The sequence below is a fragment of the Ixodes scapularis genome, unplaced genomic scaffold (genome assembly GCF_016920785.2).
Source record: "Ixodes scapularis isolate PalLabHiFi unplaced genomic scaffold, ASM1692078v2 PGA_scaffold6__148_contigs__length_123643588, whole genome shotgun sequence".
In the NCBI taxonomy this organism is placed as follows: Eukaryota; Metazoa; Arthropoda; class Arachnida; order Ixodida; family Ixodidae; genus Ixodes; species Ixodes scapularis.
This window is the reverse complement of record NW_024609881.1, coordinates 91,282,110-91,300,870: the sequence shown is the minus strand read 5'-3', so window position 1 is coordinate 91,300,870 and position 18,761 is coordinate 91,282,110. Positions and strand designations below refer to the sequence as shown.

Genomic DNA, 18,761 nt, shown 5'->3' with positions numbered 1-18,761 from the left:
GTACTTGATTTCAGTTAATTACAAAGTCAAATGAAGAAATTCTCGCAGCATTTTTAAGCGCGTCTGTGAATCGATCGTGAGGTGTGCTCATAGAACGGGCAGTTTCGGCGAGCCGGGTCGCGTTCATGCCAATAACGGAACACGGGTGTAGAATTCCGTATATTTGAATATTTATTTTGACAAAGCAATAAATGAAACTCATAAAAAAGCTGATGGCGTTATTATGCCGTTCTTGCACAGCGTTAACAGAGGCTGCTGTAAACACGGCAATGCTATGACGCGAGCTGAAAAGCATGCTTCAGGTGTGCAGCGCGAACTTCTGGCCGCGATGCCTCACCGTAGGGTGGCCTGAAGTTACGTTATGTTGAAACTGCCTACTAGTAAACATGACGTGGGATTATCACGTGTTGCAATGCACTAAAACCGCGAGGATGAACTGTGAGCCTAGATATCCATACTGTGAACGGTGTCCTACAGACGCTTGGCGGTCACTTCGAGCAGCTGCCGTTTTAGAGCACTGGTGGCCTGGCACAGCGCAAACACCACGATATTTACACCACCCACAGAAATATTGTGCCACACACAATGACTGACCGGTGCCTAAAACGCGCTCGCCCTCCACAAAGCAAACCTCTCAAGTTCTGTGATGTTTCCGCAACTTCTAAGAAAAGAAAAAAAAAAAAAAAAAAACAGGCACGTTTTTTTAACGCACGTGAACATCTCCATCACCTGTGATAGGCTCCTGACCTAATCATTTAGGACCTGAAGCCAATTAAATTAATTTAAGCACACTGACCAGCATCAGCGAGCAAGCGCATGAAAAATCTGTCACCGTCTCTTCTACCACCTTAGAATTACCGCCCCGCCATCTATAAGGCGTTGGAGTTGCGAATACTCTCATAATATCCCGATTGAGCGCCAACCCATGGTGGAGAGATAAAAAAAACAGTGTCGTACTTTTCGGGTGGGCGTTCGTTCGGAAACTTTGCGGTAATTAGATCGACCGTTTCTCTAAACGATGAATGCCGTTTCAAAATGAGTTTATTATATGTTCGTTTGTTTTTTCTCGTATCAGACCACCTCGGATTCCGTCCTTTTCGGGCACTGACAGACGTCAAGAAGCGTTACCTGTCCCTGTCGTGGACCTTGGCGCCATGGCAGGATGCAGACATCTTGGCGGCCCTCCTGGATTTCATAGGCAGCTATCATCTGACAGGCATAGAACTCGGGCTGAACAACATCAAGCAGGCGTACAAGTTTATCGCCTTCTGCGAGGTACAACGATGACTTGCACAAAAAAAATTGCTGCGCATGCACTAAGCTTAGCTTTCTCTGGTTGGAAAGCGAATGGGCAGGCCGGTCATTCTTAAGCTGCAGTGGATATGAGAGGACTGGCCTCATGGGGCGATCTTTATTTTTTTTTTACATCACGCCGCGTATACGTATGACGGCACAAGTTATTTTTATGGCCATTCGTGTTTCACAATTGGTAGCGCGTACTATATTGCAAATGATCAATTACTCTTAGTAAACGATAAGAAACAGGTCCTTCTCGTGGCGAATAAAAACAACATCCTTGTCATGCTTGTTTATAAGGTTACTATCCGCAACCGGGCTCGTTCGGAAAAGATTTTTAATTAGTATGTTCAGCACTGAATGACAACCCAAAAGTGTTTGCGTCCACGAAAAAACACATCGAAATAGGAATAAAAACGGTAACAATCCATAGGGGAGCCCTACGAGTGGCTACCATCCTGGCAGTCCGCCATAGAAGTAGAGTAGACAAACTAGCGTGAAGAGCCACGGTGTTTAAACCCGTGGCTTCTGAGCCTCCCGTCGACAAATCGATGGTGACAGAACATGCGTTTGCCGTTTCCGCCGTGCCGCCGCCAGGGTCGGGCTGGTCTGCTGAGTTTCATGGTTGTGACGCCCCATCATGCGAGGATAAAGCGAACTAAATTAGGAAGTATATAAAGGGCTGTCCAAACAGAACACAACAAATGCCGTTCACGACAAAAAAAAAAAAAAAAAAAAAAAAAAAGATCAAGTGAACTTTGCAGAGCGCGCGTAGGTCTTCAGTGAGGACATCAACCAAGCAAGCAGCAAGTGTTCCCTCTTTGCCTTTTCGCTGTCGTCTTCTCCCTTTTTCGGGAGGTTGGGGCTGACACCAACGACGGAGACCTTGACGACAGCCAGCAAAGCTTGTGAGTGGTTGTCTTGACCCACGTGATGAACAGACACCAAGCCTCTGCCCAAGGAAAGAAGTGGAGGATAGCGATTTCCTCCGGAGGAAAGTCTCCACTTCCGGTACAGCAATGATGCGATTGCAAGAAACGTGTACTTTTTAGACAGCCCTTTATAAGCATGAACGCCATGTAACAGACCTTACATGTGACGCAATGACCTCCTTTTTGTCGTGCAGATCTTCGTGTCAAAGGCCCCAGCGGAAGACAGCCTCATGATCAGAGTGGACAAGGCGGTGGACATGACCGAGGACCTGCTCGGAAAACTGTCCCGGTGAGCTGTTTTTTTTTTTTAATTAACAGAGATAAAAGACGAGGGTAAGATGAGGACAAGGTAAGACGAATGATGAGATGTGATATAAAAGTTAAGATATATTCGAAAAGATAAAAAGGTACGATAAAGAGACATCATAAATATAAGGGAAAGATAAGTTGATATATAATATAAAGGTAATAAATAGGATAAAGATAATATAAGAAATAACAAAAATAATAGAGAAGATAAAAAAAGTATGAGATAACAGTGATAAGTCTTGATCGCGTGCCGAGAGGCTCTACGAAGCCTGAGTCAGAGAATGTATACTCACACGTACGTCTTCGCAACGCCCGAAATGTTTCATAAACATTGCGCAGCCGTTGCAAGAACGTTCAAAAATTCACCGTGAGTATCGTGTGGACATGGCTAGAGCGTCGCAATGTACCATGTACATTCTGACAACCCGAGGATGTTCAATGACCCATGAATGTCGCGCAGAGGGGCAGGACACCAACGTCATAGGATGTCTCGTTTGAGCAGAACACCCCGATGCAGCACCACAATATAATCAGTCTGCGAACGACCTCTTCTTCCACAGAACGTCATCAAACTCGAATGGCGCTGCTAACTCAACAACTAGACCCGAGCCAGACGCTGAGCGTCATTTTGACAGACTGACTGCAGACACGACTGCAAGCCGAATGACTTGCAGTCGTGTTCAGTCTGAGTCTGCGCTTGATCACACTGTGATGATGTCGAAAGTAGTGTTACCTAAAAGCACCGGATCCTGGGAAAGTATAGCGCCGTCGCCTTATATTAACAATTCTTTACTTTCTTCGTGCCCCAGAACAACCTCGCGGATCTGGTGAGTAGCACAAGTTAGAAAATTTAAGAGATACAATTTATATACTTTGACACATGATAAAAAATGAAAAAGGTCCAACTCATCACGGTAAAGTCATAAATAAGTCGCACAAAGCTAGTTCAGACTAGAAAAAGTCTTAAGTGTCTTGCCTACCTTACCTAGCCTTGTGCCTTACCTGCCTGCTAGCCGAACACATGCAGATACTAACATACGGACGACCAAAACCTCGCAAAGCGACTGACTGATCGGTTTAGGTTGCTATGGCAATCACCATTTCCGTCGTTTTGAATATTCCAATTGCTTCGAAAGGGCCATCCTGAACCAGTCGCTCCAAAATCGCTATAAAGCGCCATCGTACTGAGGGCGTTCTTCGGCAGTTTAAACGTTTTTGGCACTGTGTATGCAATCAACTTATCAATCATGCTTATCCCCAGAAGATTTTGCAATTGTATTGTTCGTCTTGCGTAATTCAAGACAGGGAAATTATTTTTTAACATGCCAAGCATCGACGCTGAATGAGGGGTCGATGCGAGGATGTGCGCTGGTCTTGCAAGTCTTTAACAAAAAAAAACAAAAAAATCTGGGTATGCAAGAAATGTTTCTATAAAGCAACCTGTCACCGAGAATTTTGAGCGGCTCACCAGTAATGGAGAGGTAAAATAAAACCTGCTCATTCCATAGACCAAGATAGAGACCATGCGGGGAGTTTGACGCTATTTTCCCAGCATCCAGTGAGTTTAATGTTACCCAATGTTCCTATATATCACGTGTTCCTGGATATCACGTGGACGGTCCCATGACATATGTCCCCCGTTCCAAGATGTCATGGGGATATCTGGGCAGGTACCGTTACTTTTTACTTGAGGGCTTACACTGCCTTGGTCTGTTGGAAATAATCAGCGATATTTGTTATAATATCAGTTTCATTAGGCCAACAGCCGTGTATTTTGTGACACTACGAAATTGTGCTTTCCTTCGCTACTGCAGTCGGAATTTCTCTTATTTTTTCTACGTCTAGATTTAACAATGGTCTTGCGTTTGTTGTTGTCAGTTCACCTGTTCGATCGATTACGGGAATTTAGGGAAAAATGAGACAAGCAAGATTGTTTTTACAGCGTTATTTTCACAATTTTTGTTCCTGTAGCAGGGACCGCGTTTATGTGTGCCCGCCTGCAAAACTACGACATGAGAATAAATTAGCATCTTGAGAAAATTGTTTTCTGGTTTCGGCTACAATACTTTGGTGGTGTCAAAACCTATGGGAAGTTAGAACAATGTTTCGTTGGAATATTTTTTTTTTCGAAATAGCTACAGCTGTAACCGTACTGGTTACCAGAACATGACACCATATGAAAGAAGTATAAAAAGAGCTGGTAATGTGGCTCCTCAGTCCGAAGCAACATCACGTTACTTTCTGACCGAATGCTGGAGGGAGGTTTACGTGTGAAAAATACTCACCAATTAGTGACCAAACACAAGTTAAACCTTAGACGTCCAGTTTAAGACCGGGTGCGCATTTACACTACAGGTTGTCCACGTTCCTCATCCTTGAGACACAGGCGGCCCGCATGGGGGCGCTTCATACCTTACGGTTTCCCAACCCGTACCAACCATACAACGGCTCCCACAGGCGAGACGTCTATCTGGTGAGGACTTCTCTTTTTATTCGCAAGTCCCAAGGGAGTTTTACTTCAACATCATAGCCCCGTTCAAACCAGAAACTCACTCGTGATCGGGATCTCCTAGATCCGAAGCTGGAGCTTATGCTTCATCTACCAGACGCTAGAGCAGGGCATAGATTAAATGATGACTCAGCACTCGTGTCAAATTCGTACTTATTTAATTCAAATGATCTCATGAAATTGCATCGTTAGAAAGAAAAAAAGTTGCAGCCCGGGAGGCAAATGTTTTCGAACATACCATGAAATGAATTTTGGGCTGGGATAAATGAGTTTAGATTGCAATTTTACTCAGCATACCGTTTAGTGGGCCAAAAGAAAAATAGTACACGAGGGTATAAAGCCAAAAGCCTGCTTTTCGGTACGAACATTCGAAAATATATCAGACTATTTCTTTCCTTTGAAAGTACAGCTTCTTTTCATTGTGATGCATCCGCGATGCACAAGCAGATCAGCCAAACCCAGCTCACAGATTGACACGAGCCACAGCATCATATATACTGACAAAGCCTGGCAGATCGCCACGAGAAGCAGCCACCGAAATGGAAAAGGTGGAGCGGCAGACAACGGATGAGAGGAGAGCCATGTGACTGGCGCCCCGCTGCGGCGAGACGCCGAAACACACGTCTCCCGAGCGAACAAGTGTGTTTCGGGTCCTCGCCGCTGCAAAAGCTGTGCGCTGACGTACTGGTTCCCCGAGAAATGCTCTATGTAACCAGATCCTCGCGCTTCAAATCTGCGACCGGGCACACTCTGGCTCCGTCGTCCAACTGCCAGGCTTTGTGAGTATAGAGGAGGCTATATGCACGAGCACTGCATCACTCGGACGTGTGCGCTCAGTGTGTGCGCTCATTAACAATCAAACTGTCGACGAATCTTTGGATTCGCGTTCGTGGCCAATAAGTGCAGTGACGGCACTTTTCGTCACTCGCGAATGACAAGTTCCACGGTGGGCTTAAAAAAAACATGGTGGAAGCTTGGAGTCATCGTATCCGGTAGGGTGCCTACATGTCTGTCTGTCTCAGGGTGAAGACATCCATTGTTGTCCTGAATGTGCCAGCGCGTGACGCTCTCGCGCACTAGGTGCGTGACTTGGGCGGTAAAATGGCGTCCATGCATTAGCCAAAGCTACGCGCTCGAGCTGAGTGACACCGGATGGCGCGCAGTTCAAAATGCATAAGAAAACGGTTGGGCGGAAAAATGGCTGAGATGTCACCACTCAAGCAAAAGCGCGCGTGTGTATGCAGGCACTCTAGTATCCGGTGCCCAAGCACGCCACGACCACGTAATGTCTTATTTCGCTTTTGAGTCGAGGAGGAAAGCTAAGGAGGAAGAAGGTGAAAACAAAATGTTTCATGGTCTCTTTAATGATGTGCTGCAGAGATATCGGCTGTGGAATGTGCATGCCTGGAAGACGCGACTCCGCGCCGACAACGTTTGCTTCAGCATCTCCCTGACGGTCATCAAGGGTCTCAAAGGAGCCAGACCTGGACTCCTGGGTTACTCCTACACAAACCTCAAAGAGGTACGACGCTCATGTACTCACTACGACATTTCTAGTATGCAATTCTGCGTATCTTCAGCCTGCGGGTTAAGTTGGGAGACGCGGGACGTGCTACGTGTTTTGAGCTGTGCTGTGTTTTCATTTATTCGCTTTTTCTGAGCTCAAGAGTCACGTCAAACCTTTTTTCAGATTTTGTAAACTTTTCTTTTTCGCCAAGTTTAGTGAGAAAACGCTTCCCGTTGCATTTAGCGGGACATGTAATCCATAGAGTTACTATAATGTACGCTAGAGGTTCAACTGGCACTAGTGTGCTGATGCAAATTGAAGCGGACAGGAACCAGTCGAAAGTTGACTTCCGCTAATGCATTTCTACGGGAAAAAGTGAATGCATTTTCTCCCTGCGCATGATTGTAAGAGCAGGTATCCCAAATAATTCGTACCAACAAGGTGGCTAAGAACATTTCTTAGCCACACAGACCAAATAATTGGTCATTTACGTTTTTTTTGTTTTTTCCTGACAAATTTGTGACATTAAACATAGTGCTAAAACAGCTTCACCCACGCATTTAGGTCCACCGTCGGACATTGTTAGCGTGAACACGGCGTCGACGCTTTTCAGCATGGGGGATATACGTGCCAAACGAACGAAGGGCATCTGGAAAACGAAGAGGGACGGCAAGAACTACGCAGTAACCCTGGATCAGTAACTCCCTGTGCATGTAAATGATCAAAATGCTTGATTCTTTCTGCTCATGAATATGTAAGAAGATGCTTGTTCTACGTTCAGATCATCACCCACACGCTCGAAATCTTTAAAAACAGGGAGACACCAGAGACCAAGTGCGCGATAAAAGCTGCCCGGCATAGGGAATATAACAAAGAAACAAAAACACCTTCTCTAACCCAAGTTTTTTATACTTTACGTTTTGAATGTTTTTCACCACTTGTAAAGAAGCACGACGGTGTCATTTTGATATACGTGACAGGAATGCTATATTAGTAATATATAAGTGCCACCGGAATGCTTGCGAACCTTGAACAAACTCTACAATCTTTTCGATCGCTAGTTTACTTAGATTCGTTGTTCGTGTTTACAACTTTACACGCTTTCTGCGGAACACAGGTTTGGGTCTGAAATTTAGCGAAGTTAAGCGCCGTTCACTGGGGAAGAAATATGATGTAACTAAAGCAATTACACTTTTACAGTGTTAATAAAGGTGCATACTATTCGCTACGACCCAAATAGCAAAAGTGTTCCTTGTTGCACGCGCGTTTTCCCGTAAGGAATGCGCAGGTGCACCGCGAATGTAGACTGGTTGCTGTCTGTTTCAATAGACCGATCTCATCAAGCCTTTCACGCATGCGTGACGCCGCCATAACTAATTCGTAGGAGGCAGTCGCCAGTTCACGAGACAGCTCATGCCGCCTCGTGCTCTGCTCGCGCAGACCTCCAGCAGGGTTATCGCACGTGCAGAAAGACTACAGCTCCCACGATGCATGTCGGCAGCGGTGGCGTACTCAAACTAGCTGGTGAGATCGGTCTATTTGTGTACCGGACGTCGCATAGACACTAGCGCCAGCTGAATCTCTAGCGTACATTATAATAACTTTGTGATGTAACCTTGGCGAGCGTGAGATGATATTTTGTAACGTGATGACTATTCGTGAAGATTTTTCGTGGCGTGCAGTTTTTCGTAGCTCAACGATTTTTCGTTGCGTGGTGGTTTCTTTACCTTATGTCGCTTCACACTTTCCTCGGGGATTCCAGCCGATAAACAGATTATCCGTTAAAAATTTTGCTACGGTACTTACCTAACAAAACTGACTCGCGTAGAATGATTTCTGGTCGGTAAACCTCCGCGCAATCGTTGATGTCCAATGCGCATATTTCATGGGCGCGACTATTATATCAGAACCCAAAGAGTTTTTGACAAAATCACACGACATCCTCAGTTCATTTGCGTGAGTTACGACGTCGTTCTCTCTGTCGTAACGCTTCCACGAATGGCCGACCGGCTAGCGGCATTTTGAAACGCAAATGTATATGCCACTAAAGAAGGCGGCTCATTGTTGGGTGTTTTTTTCTTAGGCATTAAAGATTGATTTTTAAAAAAAAATCCATATAAGCTACCCTATTGCGGTTTGTGCAAGTAAGTTGTACGGCCAGGGGGACATAATATCCTTAAGATAACCCTTCTAAGTGTTTAGAATAAGTTAACTAACTTTTTAATTACAAAAAAAGAAAAGTATGGTTTCAGTGAGAAACTTACTGAGCGTCATCAAGAACCCCGAAAACTGTCGTTTTGAGAAGGACTTGGAGCAAGTGAGAAAGGTGGAGCGCTAAAATGACCACCTCGTGCGGCAGGAGCGAGGCTACGGGTGCGTAAGTGTGCCCGCGTGTTTGTTTCGTATCATTCGTGTTTTCTCCCCACCAGCCTTTTGCCTGTTTCAGGAATGGTAAACTTAGTCATTATTCGACTTAGAGTGACGATTAGCCTTCTATACCTTGTTTTTCTGGTCGTATAACTCACTCGCACAGAGAGCATTACATAGCTTTCTCCACTTGAAAAACAAACCTTTAAGAAAAGAAAGAGAACACCCTGTGTCGTCGTCGTCCGTACGTAAAGTAGGTGAACTTGTGACATTTATTGTAACTTAAAACTTGAAATAAGAGAGAAACCACATAAGCACACTAGAAAATAATCAGTAACAAGAATATAAAAAATCAAAAGGCCACACAACATGTCAAACATTGTTTCTATATAGAACGGTTCAAAGCAAACGAGAGTGGCTACTCATTATCCATGCTATTACAATTAAATGATACATTCTCACACCATTCAAATTTTGTGCCTAAGTCTTCTGGAAATATGCACCGAGTTTTGTCCTCACACCTTGCAGATCGCCGACGGTTGACTGCACAGTTCTTGCACCTCACTGATGTAGAAACGTCCGCACTGGACCAGCAAAAAACACAAAAACATCGATGGCACAATTTTCGAAGGCAGCACTTTTTTTTACTAGTTCGACGTAACTGTTAATCAGTTTGCACACTGCGTAGGGACCACACAGTTTAAGGTTGCAGTTTTGAGTTTGCCGGCACGCACTCACTGTTGACCTTCTAAATTTCGGGACACAAAGCGGTACGTGCATGGCTTGACACGTGTATATGCAGTTACTCTGGGCTTTCGCAAATCTTTTCTAGGGCAAAGTTCAAGGCGCCTTCTCCATTATTTTCTTCCACACGTGTGGGGATCGGATGCTCTTTAATGGGTTTACCTTCGCTCACTTTTTTTTTCTTGAGCTCCCAGAAACGCGTGAGCTTCTGTTTGGCAACTGAGAGTAGAACGATCCCTTTCACTTTCGGTCTGAATGCCTCAACGAAGCTTTGCGTTTTCGTTATGGAGTACAATCCTGTATTTGTCAAGTTATACATGGATGCCCGGTGCTTGAGCACGCCGCCCACTCCATCACACGACCTTTTCCAGTGCCATGATGCGAAGAATATCCACTACACGACGACATTCTTTTTTTTTTTTAATTCGTACATCGGGTGCCTGTTTTTGAAGTGGCTTGGAGCACCGTCTGAGATATAAACGAGTTGCGTGGAAATAGGCAATACTTCCTCCAGCCGCCCTTCGACGACGTTGAGCGCAAAGAGCGCGTGGGACGAGCCACGGGCGAAGTCGTCGTTCACTGTGTAGCCACGCAGGTGAAGATGGAAACCATCTTGCTCTTCCAGTGATGTCCTTGCACCGCGCGCTGGATTAAGACACTCCAGTTTTCAGCAAAATCCAAGTGCAAGATGACGGCACGTGACTTCACATGCGCTTTTTCGAGCCATATGGCTCTTCGCTGGGCGCGCCTGATGAAGAAGTGGGGAATAATTTTTTTTTGTCCACTTTTGAAACCCGTTAAAAAACAAAAAAAAAACGTGGCATCCAATTTGTTTTATGAATTTATTATTGCATTTTTACGATGCAAGCTCCAGTATGTCTTCGAGCTCGAGTCTTAGCTTAGCCAGCGATGCGTCATTTTTCTTCAAACAGACTTCACATTCTAGCAAAAAGGAGTCTTGTGAAGGTGTTTTTTTTTTTTTTTTTCAAAAACGTTAACAAAAATAAAAATATATTTTTGAAATCGTAGAGGCGGACAATGCCGGTAAGGTAGCTGTATTTTAGTCAAATTAACACACATTTTACAGGATTGCGGCTTGGATAGAAAACAAACAAACAAACTATTTCATTTCTAGATTGTTTTTTCTTGTAGTCGACTAATCTATCCAAAAGAATTTAAAAAATAAAAATTTACAAAAAATGCGGTTTTTGAGGTCAACTTCAAACTTTCAACATTTGTTATTTCTCACAACGTTTACGTGAAGGTGGCGGAGCGGCTAGTCAACAGATCATGATAGTATTATCATATCTATACTGGGCTTGCTTTGGGCTTTCTGTAGAGCTAAAAAAAGAAAATTTACCTTAAGTACAGACAAAGTAAGGACCTGTCAAAGTTGACCAAAAATCGAGCTGAACGACGAGTTTTGACATTTTATTTAAAAATATTTATAAAATTCCTACAAATATTTGAATAAATCAAGGTATCTTTATAGTACCTATTAAATGAGGAAACAAGTTAAAATGGTGAAGAAAAAAGCAGTAGTGGTAGCAGAGGTTGTCAGAACACGCGACCTGCGACGGCAGGTAAAAATGCTACTGTCTGCCACAGCGGCTTCTACGCTTCGTAACTCGAGAACAAAAAATCTGTACAACATGCGGTTTGCGTCCTCCGAAATTTGAGAACTGCCCCCAAAACATATATTTTGTTTTGTCAAAATTAAATATTAGACCCGTTCAGCCTGCCCGATTTCAGATGAAACCACCCATATGTATATACTATATATATAACCAAAGCTTGTGCAAGGTGTTCTTTCTCCTTCGAAACAGTACAAAAAAAAAAAACATTTTTTTTTCTGTTATTTTTTTGTGGGGTGAGGCGTTTTGTTTAAAGGGGCACTGACATTCCTCATTTTTTTTAATTTTTTTGTCGGGCGATTTTTAATATTTTGTCAGAAGACTACGCAATCAATATTTTGCTGCAGCGACATGCATATTTTTAGCAATGTCAAAAAAAAAAAAAACGTAACTGCTCGAAACTGAAACCAAAACTGGACTGGGATGGAAGTATAAATATAGAGGAGAAAGTCACCAAAAGTCACGTGGCTGTGCAACTTTTTTTTTTCTTCTAATCAACGTATTTGCAGTTTTTGAGAAGCCAGAAAAAAATTAGTATCATATTTTTTGTCTATTTTTAGTATTGAGTTTGTGCCATCATGACCCACGACTTCGATTATATTTGGTGGTTGTGTCTAAACCATAGAAAATGGCACGTGACCACGAAGAAGAGAGTGAGCGCTACTAAAATTGGCCAGTTCTTGATCAGCGGTTTTCTGGCGGCAAGAAACCGAATTTCGAGCCGCAAATTGTGTTCTAGGTAGCTGGGCTCTCATATGCCATGTACAGGGAAAACTCTTGGCGAGCATAAATACCCTTTCAGTGACCCTTGAAGGTGGGACACTACCCAAAAAAATAAATCTGCCGAAAAAGTCGATTACAAAAAATGCCCTACTTAGATCCATCAACATCTAGAGAGTTTTCACAGAAAGCTTCCATTGTTTACACAACATAGTTATATTTTTATAAATTATTTTCGGTCCACTGATGCTAAAGAAAAGGTAATGGTTCGAGCACCTCGAACACGTTTTTCTCCGCTCCACGTTTTGGCATAAATTCCACTTTGAGAAAACTATCGTTAGGTAACAAGACAAAAGGAAAGGCTCACTAATGGGCAATGGAGCTGTGGTATTGTATTTTTTGTTTCTTTTTACTTTGTGAATGTCTTTTATAAATGATGTTAAGATTTTGTCGACAAGATCAAATGCAAGAAATTTATCTGATTTTTCAGCGCGATGTTAGCATAAAATAAATTACTTTTTGGAAACTTTGTTTTCACAGTTGCACTCTCCAGGCATACTTACTGCTGCGTGTCTAGCAAAGCAAAATGTTGGGTATTGCGTTAGTTTTCTAACGATAGTTTTCCTAAAGAATGTCAGTCCGTTCCCGATAAAAACCACCCTAATTTATTTCACAATTCATGTACACAGATGAAAGTTTCCTCTGCATTTTCTGCCTCACAGCTGCCAATAAATATACTGTCGATTTCATTCATATTAAGCAGAAGGCTCAAAAGTTTATCCTTTTGGGCGTTGTCCTTCCTTAAAACACCTTGCATAGGCTCTTTCTTTTTTTTAAGTGCCAGCGCAGCATAAGTTGTAAAAGCGAGTTCCAGTCTCACAGCGCGCTTTGAGGCAGGTATCTTTCAGGGCAACATGATTCGGGTTTGTAACTTCGGCCTTGCCCTCGTGTCAAGTGAAACAAACTAGTGATTTTTTAACATGGCGACAACGTCTAGCTTCGTATTAATTTACAAATCTGATTTCTTTTTCGTCGAAGGCTTGTCGATTGCACAAGATGCAGACGGGAGTCGAGTGGATGGCCCTGTCTCGCTACAAGCAGAACCGAACGGTATTCTACGGATACGACAATAAGAAAACCATCACCAAAAAGGTACCTCTCATATCGTGTACCACTGCGGACAATATAAGCTACCAAAGCTTGCATATCGTTTGATGTTTCTTCAGAATACCCTATAACAGAGTTCTTTTATAGTGCCTGAAAATCATTGTCGGTACTTCTCTTAATTGTGCGGAATTCACGTGGCGCATTTTTTCCGTCCTCCACAAATGTTAACACCGTGTTCAACCAGTATATATAGAGGACTAGGCCTGCTAGTGACGTAATTGTTGGTGCATTTCCGACCCGCCCCCAAGCGGCAAATGGGCTAAATAAAGCTCGACAAGAGTATATTCGCAAAGCAACAAACGCGTAGAGTTTCAGAGTCTTTTTGTTTGTTTTTTTGCTACTTGTGGTCATGTCATGGGGATGCACAAATGATGACGTCATTCGCAGGCCTTGTCCTCTATAGGTGGTATTGATATCCGACAGAGCAAAATGGGCGATAACCTGCCTGCACCCTTCCCGACACCGCCGAATACATACCTAAAGTCGAGGAAGTCGCATTTTTATATCGTATAACTATCGCCGATTTCGCCCGCTCTATACGCTTGGCACAAAAATGGCGGCGTCCACAAGGCATTCGAGGAATGGAGTGCGCATACTGTAGGCGTATATATATATATATATATATATATATATATAGGGTGTCTGAAATAGCCAGGCTCGTTCTAAATTGTGCCGTAAAAATCGGCGCCTGCACGTAGCAATCTAGACTTTTCGTCAAAGCTGTATTTCACAGGTCGGTTTTATCTTGCAGAATTACAAAGCGTAGCTACCTCTCGGTAAAAATAGGGCCAAGAAACTTTCCAGGGACAGCGACGGACGGTGACGCAGACGACTGAGTCGAGTGGGAGGGCTCGCTTGGAGCAGGTATTGATAGATGGCGCAGATGGTCCACTTAATCAGTAATTTTCAGAAAGACTTTGAGGACGTGAGAAGCGTAGTATATATATCTTGATGAGGGTTCCAGGCAGTGACTTTTGCCTTCAAAACACTATAGTGCATGAAATGCAGTATTTAGGAAGTTATCATTAATTTGTTTATTAGAAGACTATATACGGTGTTGTACATTATATGTTATGTACGTGGCATCAGTATACGTATACACTATATATATATATATATATATATATATATATATATATATATATATATATATATATATATATATATATATATATATATATATATATACACACAACACGGGCACCTCACGTCATCGTACGTGGTCTCCGAGGGGGATATAAACGAATATGTGCAGATGAATGAAGTACGGTTCATTCATCTGCACATATTCGTATATATATATATATATATATATATATATATATATATATATATATATATATCGAAAGTAAAGGGGTCAGGACTCAGGTGGCGTTGGGTCACGTGACATCAGTTTTCCCGCTAAATTTATCGGGAAAACTACATTGGTTTGTATTTCACATGACATTGCGCACGTATTGATAGATGGCGCAGATCAATTTCCCCGCCAGATGTAGCGAGGAACTGAATTGGTGTATTGGTCGTGTGACGTTAATTTTTCCGCTAAATGTTACGGGAAAACTAAATCGATCAGTAGGTGACATGATGTCAGGTCACGTGACATCAAATTTCCCTCTAAATTTAGCGGGGGAACTTGATTTGTATATAGGTCACGTGACATCGATTTCCCCGCCAAATTTAGCGGGAAATGCACGGCCGGACGGACGGACGAACTATTTTTGGAATTGGTTTTTAGCATTAAAAAGCATTTTATGCTTTAATATTTATAGCTTATTGAGGGTTCTAGGCGAGTCAAGCGCTTATGAAGACGAGACGCGATCAAACGCAAGGAGCTCGCCCTTGTAGACGTTGCTGATAAAATGGTTCCACGAAACGCCTTTTTTTCTTTTTTTTTTTTCGGCAAGCCGTTTTTGGTTATGTTGATAAGCAGCGTCTTTAGCGTTCGAGATATCTTTACACGCGGACGCTTAATTACTGGCGTCGTTTTTGGGGGGTTGGTGTCGGTGAAATGCCGAAGCACATGTCGAGTGGCTCTGTCGATGACAGAATTCGGTAATATAGGATCGGGTCCGTATTTAAACAGCATAAATACAAGCTTAGTCCGATTTGTTTTCTTTTTTTCGGAGTTGCCCCACGGCGGCATCTGTAAACCGACACACTGTTTACAAACAAGCTCGCGTTTGCCCAGACCGGGTGTGGGCACTGCGCTTGCGCAGAAACCGAATTCGCGTGAAGTGAAGCGTCTGCGCATGCGCAGTGTCGTCGACAGCGCCACCGCAACTGCGTCACGTCAGGGACGCGTGTTGGTCCACACTGGGGCCTTTATGACCACCGACGGGTTGAAATCTCGAATCGAGTGTCAGATGACGCTTTGTGTCGCCAACTACACGGAGCGCAAGTTTGTCTGCTTCATTTGCACTGGTTGTGGTGACGTCAGAACGCCGAGCGCTCTGATTGGCTCTGATTGAAGGGTAGTGGGTAGACCTCAAGGCATCTTGTTTTGAGGTCTACCCACAACCCTTTAATCAAAGCCAATCAGAGCGCTCGGCGTTCTGACGTCACCACAACCAGTGCAAATGAAAGAGACAAACTTGTGCTCCGCAGAGTACGTCAGAGGCAGTCGATCATGACACAAACAAAAAAATGACCAAGCGCAAAACACGCACTCCGCGAAAAAAAAGATACACTTGGGAGTGCAACGAGATTTCGGACCGGAAGTATGTCATGTGGGCCCGCCCCTACACGGTCTCTGTTTTCGCGTTACTTATTGAATCACGCGCATAACAAACATGTCCGGATTTTTTTTTTTTTGCAGTTGTGGCGGGTGTCTCACGAGTTCCCGAACTACTGCGTTTCGGTGTACGACGTGGAGAATGACGACTTCGAAGGCTTCTGCCCCAACAAGAGCACGCCGCTGTTGAGAATCATCAGAAAACTCGTCACACCGATTACGCACTCGAGATTCATGTTGATCTGATCATTGGACGCGCTTCTCCGCAGCACTTTAGTTTACAGAGAGAAAATGTATAAAAGTCAACGTTACACAAATTTAAGCGTTTTTACTTCTTCTTTTTCTTTGGTTTTAGTGGAGCCAAGTTTTATTTTGAAGTGGGGCATTTCGTAATCGAGGATTCAACCAGTGCTTCTGAACGCGCCAAATGATCCATCATACATCACCGCAGCCCCATTTGCCTAGCAAATTAAACCACACTAACGTTTTCCTGGCAAACTGGACACGAGAGTGTTCTAGGGAACCGTTTTTGCACATCCGATACGGGTATACGATGAGCCTCCGGTACGAACTGCACATCCGCTAGCACAGGAGACTCGCATACACGCAGTACGTACCTCAGGACCCATTGTCGTATCAGAGGTGCAAAAACATTTCCCTAAAACTCTCTATTGTGAAAGTTTCCACGGTAGGCTAGTTCATTTTATTGAATGCATGACGTAAAGAGTTTACTGCACTGGACGGGTGCGGTGCAGGCCCAGACGAATTGGCCATTAAAGACCCAACGGAAGTACACTATCTGCACTTTTCTGCACAGGTGCAGGCTAAAACAGGTAAATCTTACGAGCCCTGTATCTGCCCTGTATCTGCTCTGTCTGCCCCCTGTACGTAGCACTGGTTGGCGTTCGTAGAGCAGCAATCTGTTCAGTATTGAACGTGCGTCACGCAGATGATTACGCCGCCGCATGCCTGTAAAATATGATAAATAAAATTGGGTTGTTTGTGTGTTTATACAGCCTAGAACTTGATCTGCCTCACAGGGGCGACGAGTCTCCCAGCTGTAGATGAGAAATTTAGCCAGTGCGGTACAGCCGCTAGCCTGGGGTCTTTAACGTGCATCACGCAGTAGTGATACACGACCGCACGCCGGTACGATGCTCATCCAGATCGAAACGGGCAGGGGTGGGGCTCGAACCCAGGATCCCTGGGTTCTGCAGCGCGAGCTTTCGCTCCACGTGCTCCGAGCTGGTGTGCGCTAGACCACTCGGCCACCAATCCCCCGTAAAATATGATCATTCATATGAAAAGGGGCAGGGATTTAAACGCCAAGGTCACCGGCGCGAGCTTTCGCTTTATCTTCTCCGAGCGGGCAGCTGTTCACAACCAAGCCCGCGCTTGCACACACCAGGTGCGTGCAGAGACCAGATTCGCATGACGTACAGAGCCTAAAGACCAGCTTGAACTTAAGAGAGGAAAACATGGAACTACAGATATAGAAAAAAAGAGACCGCTGGACTACAAACTGTTATTTAATACTTTTTTCTCTTCGTGTACCTTGACCATCTGCCTCTTTTTTATCTTCATTCTAAAAGTTATAAATACAATTTGGTTTGAAATGATTCCCATTGTAGCCGGACGTAAAACACAGCAAACATTGTTTTTCACGTGTGTTTAGCTTGATGAAAGCCACGCGGACGCACATTGCTTCGTTTTCTTCGACGGCCATAGGTTCAAGCATCTTTCGTGCATACGGGCTTTTGTTCCTCGCAAGGATGGTGATGCTGCTGAACGCTGCACTGCATTTACGGGTGCGGCAATGAGCTGGCAGATGACCTGCTGTAGTTTCCTTGACAGATGATGTACGCTCTTTTGTCCTAGCATTTACGCACCTGCCAGTTTGACCGATGTAACATCTGCCACATGACAGGGGAATGTGGCAAACAACCAACTTCTATATCACACGGGACATATTCTGTCTTGTGAGAAATGTTGCACGTGTTTTCTGGTGGATGTTGCAGTTTACTTTGCGGTACGTAAAATGCACCTTGTTTAGAGTAGAGCACACGACCCTAATGTCCTGTCTCGCGGCTCTTCTTTAATTTGTGGGTTAGGCCATGAACATGGGGCAGAACATGAATGAATACAAAAGTCAGTATGCGCAAGAGATGCTTGAAACTGCGTGACCGCCGAAGAAAACGAAACATGCGTCAGCATGGCTTCCATCAAGCTATACACGCAAAAAAAATATTTGCGTGTTTTACGTTTCGTTGAAATGCGGGTCATTTCAAACTATTCTAGTATCATGCACCGATTAGCTCAACTCAAGCCCATTACTCAGACATGGCCTTTCCAAAGTTGCCCTTCTTGGCCACCTGCCGCGCTGACTAGCAGTCGACCGAGGAACCCCCTGCTCACTGCCCTGAGGCTATGCTAAAAAGGGCACTGGTAGGGCCACTAAATAAGCTACGCTTAAAGTATCGGCACTCTGTTCCCCGATGTGCTAGAGTGGGCGCCGCCATTTTGGTGCTTAGTGGAGAGCAGACGCAAGTGTCGATCGTCACAATTTTTAAAAAAATGCGGTGTTAAAAAAACTGAGGTGATATTTTTTTTTTTTCTGCCGCGAACTGTTTTAACATTTCTGAAGGACGGAAAAACGTTTCCTGAGATTTCAGATAAAGCTCCAGATAACTGGCAAACCACGATTTTAAGCACCAAAATTGCTGAAGCGTCGTTACTCTGAAGCGTAGCGTCGAAGGCGCCCACGAAAACCACGATCTCTCGTCCGTATCTTTTCGCCAGCACTGAAGCCACACGAACTAATGCAGTACAAACAAAGGCACGGGTG

The 18,761-nt window shown here is 44.0% G+C and overlaps 1 protein-coding gene across 1 annotated transcript; it reads left to right on the top strand.

The window, feature by feature from the left end:
- The first annotated feature begins 1,035 nt into the window (after positions 1-1,035).
- LOC8036981 lies at positions 1,036-16,162 on the top strand. Its single transcript, XM_040218401.3, has 6 exons — positions 1,036-1,275; positions 2,423-2,517; positions 4,893-5,010; positions 6,425-6,568; positions 13,057-13,170; positions 16,001-16,162. Exons 1-6 carry the CDS (start codon positions 1,036-1,038, stop codon positions 16,160-16,162), a joined length of 873 nt encoding a protein of 290 aa, XP_040074335.2.
- Positions 16,163-18,761: the final 2,599 nt, after the last annotated feature.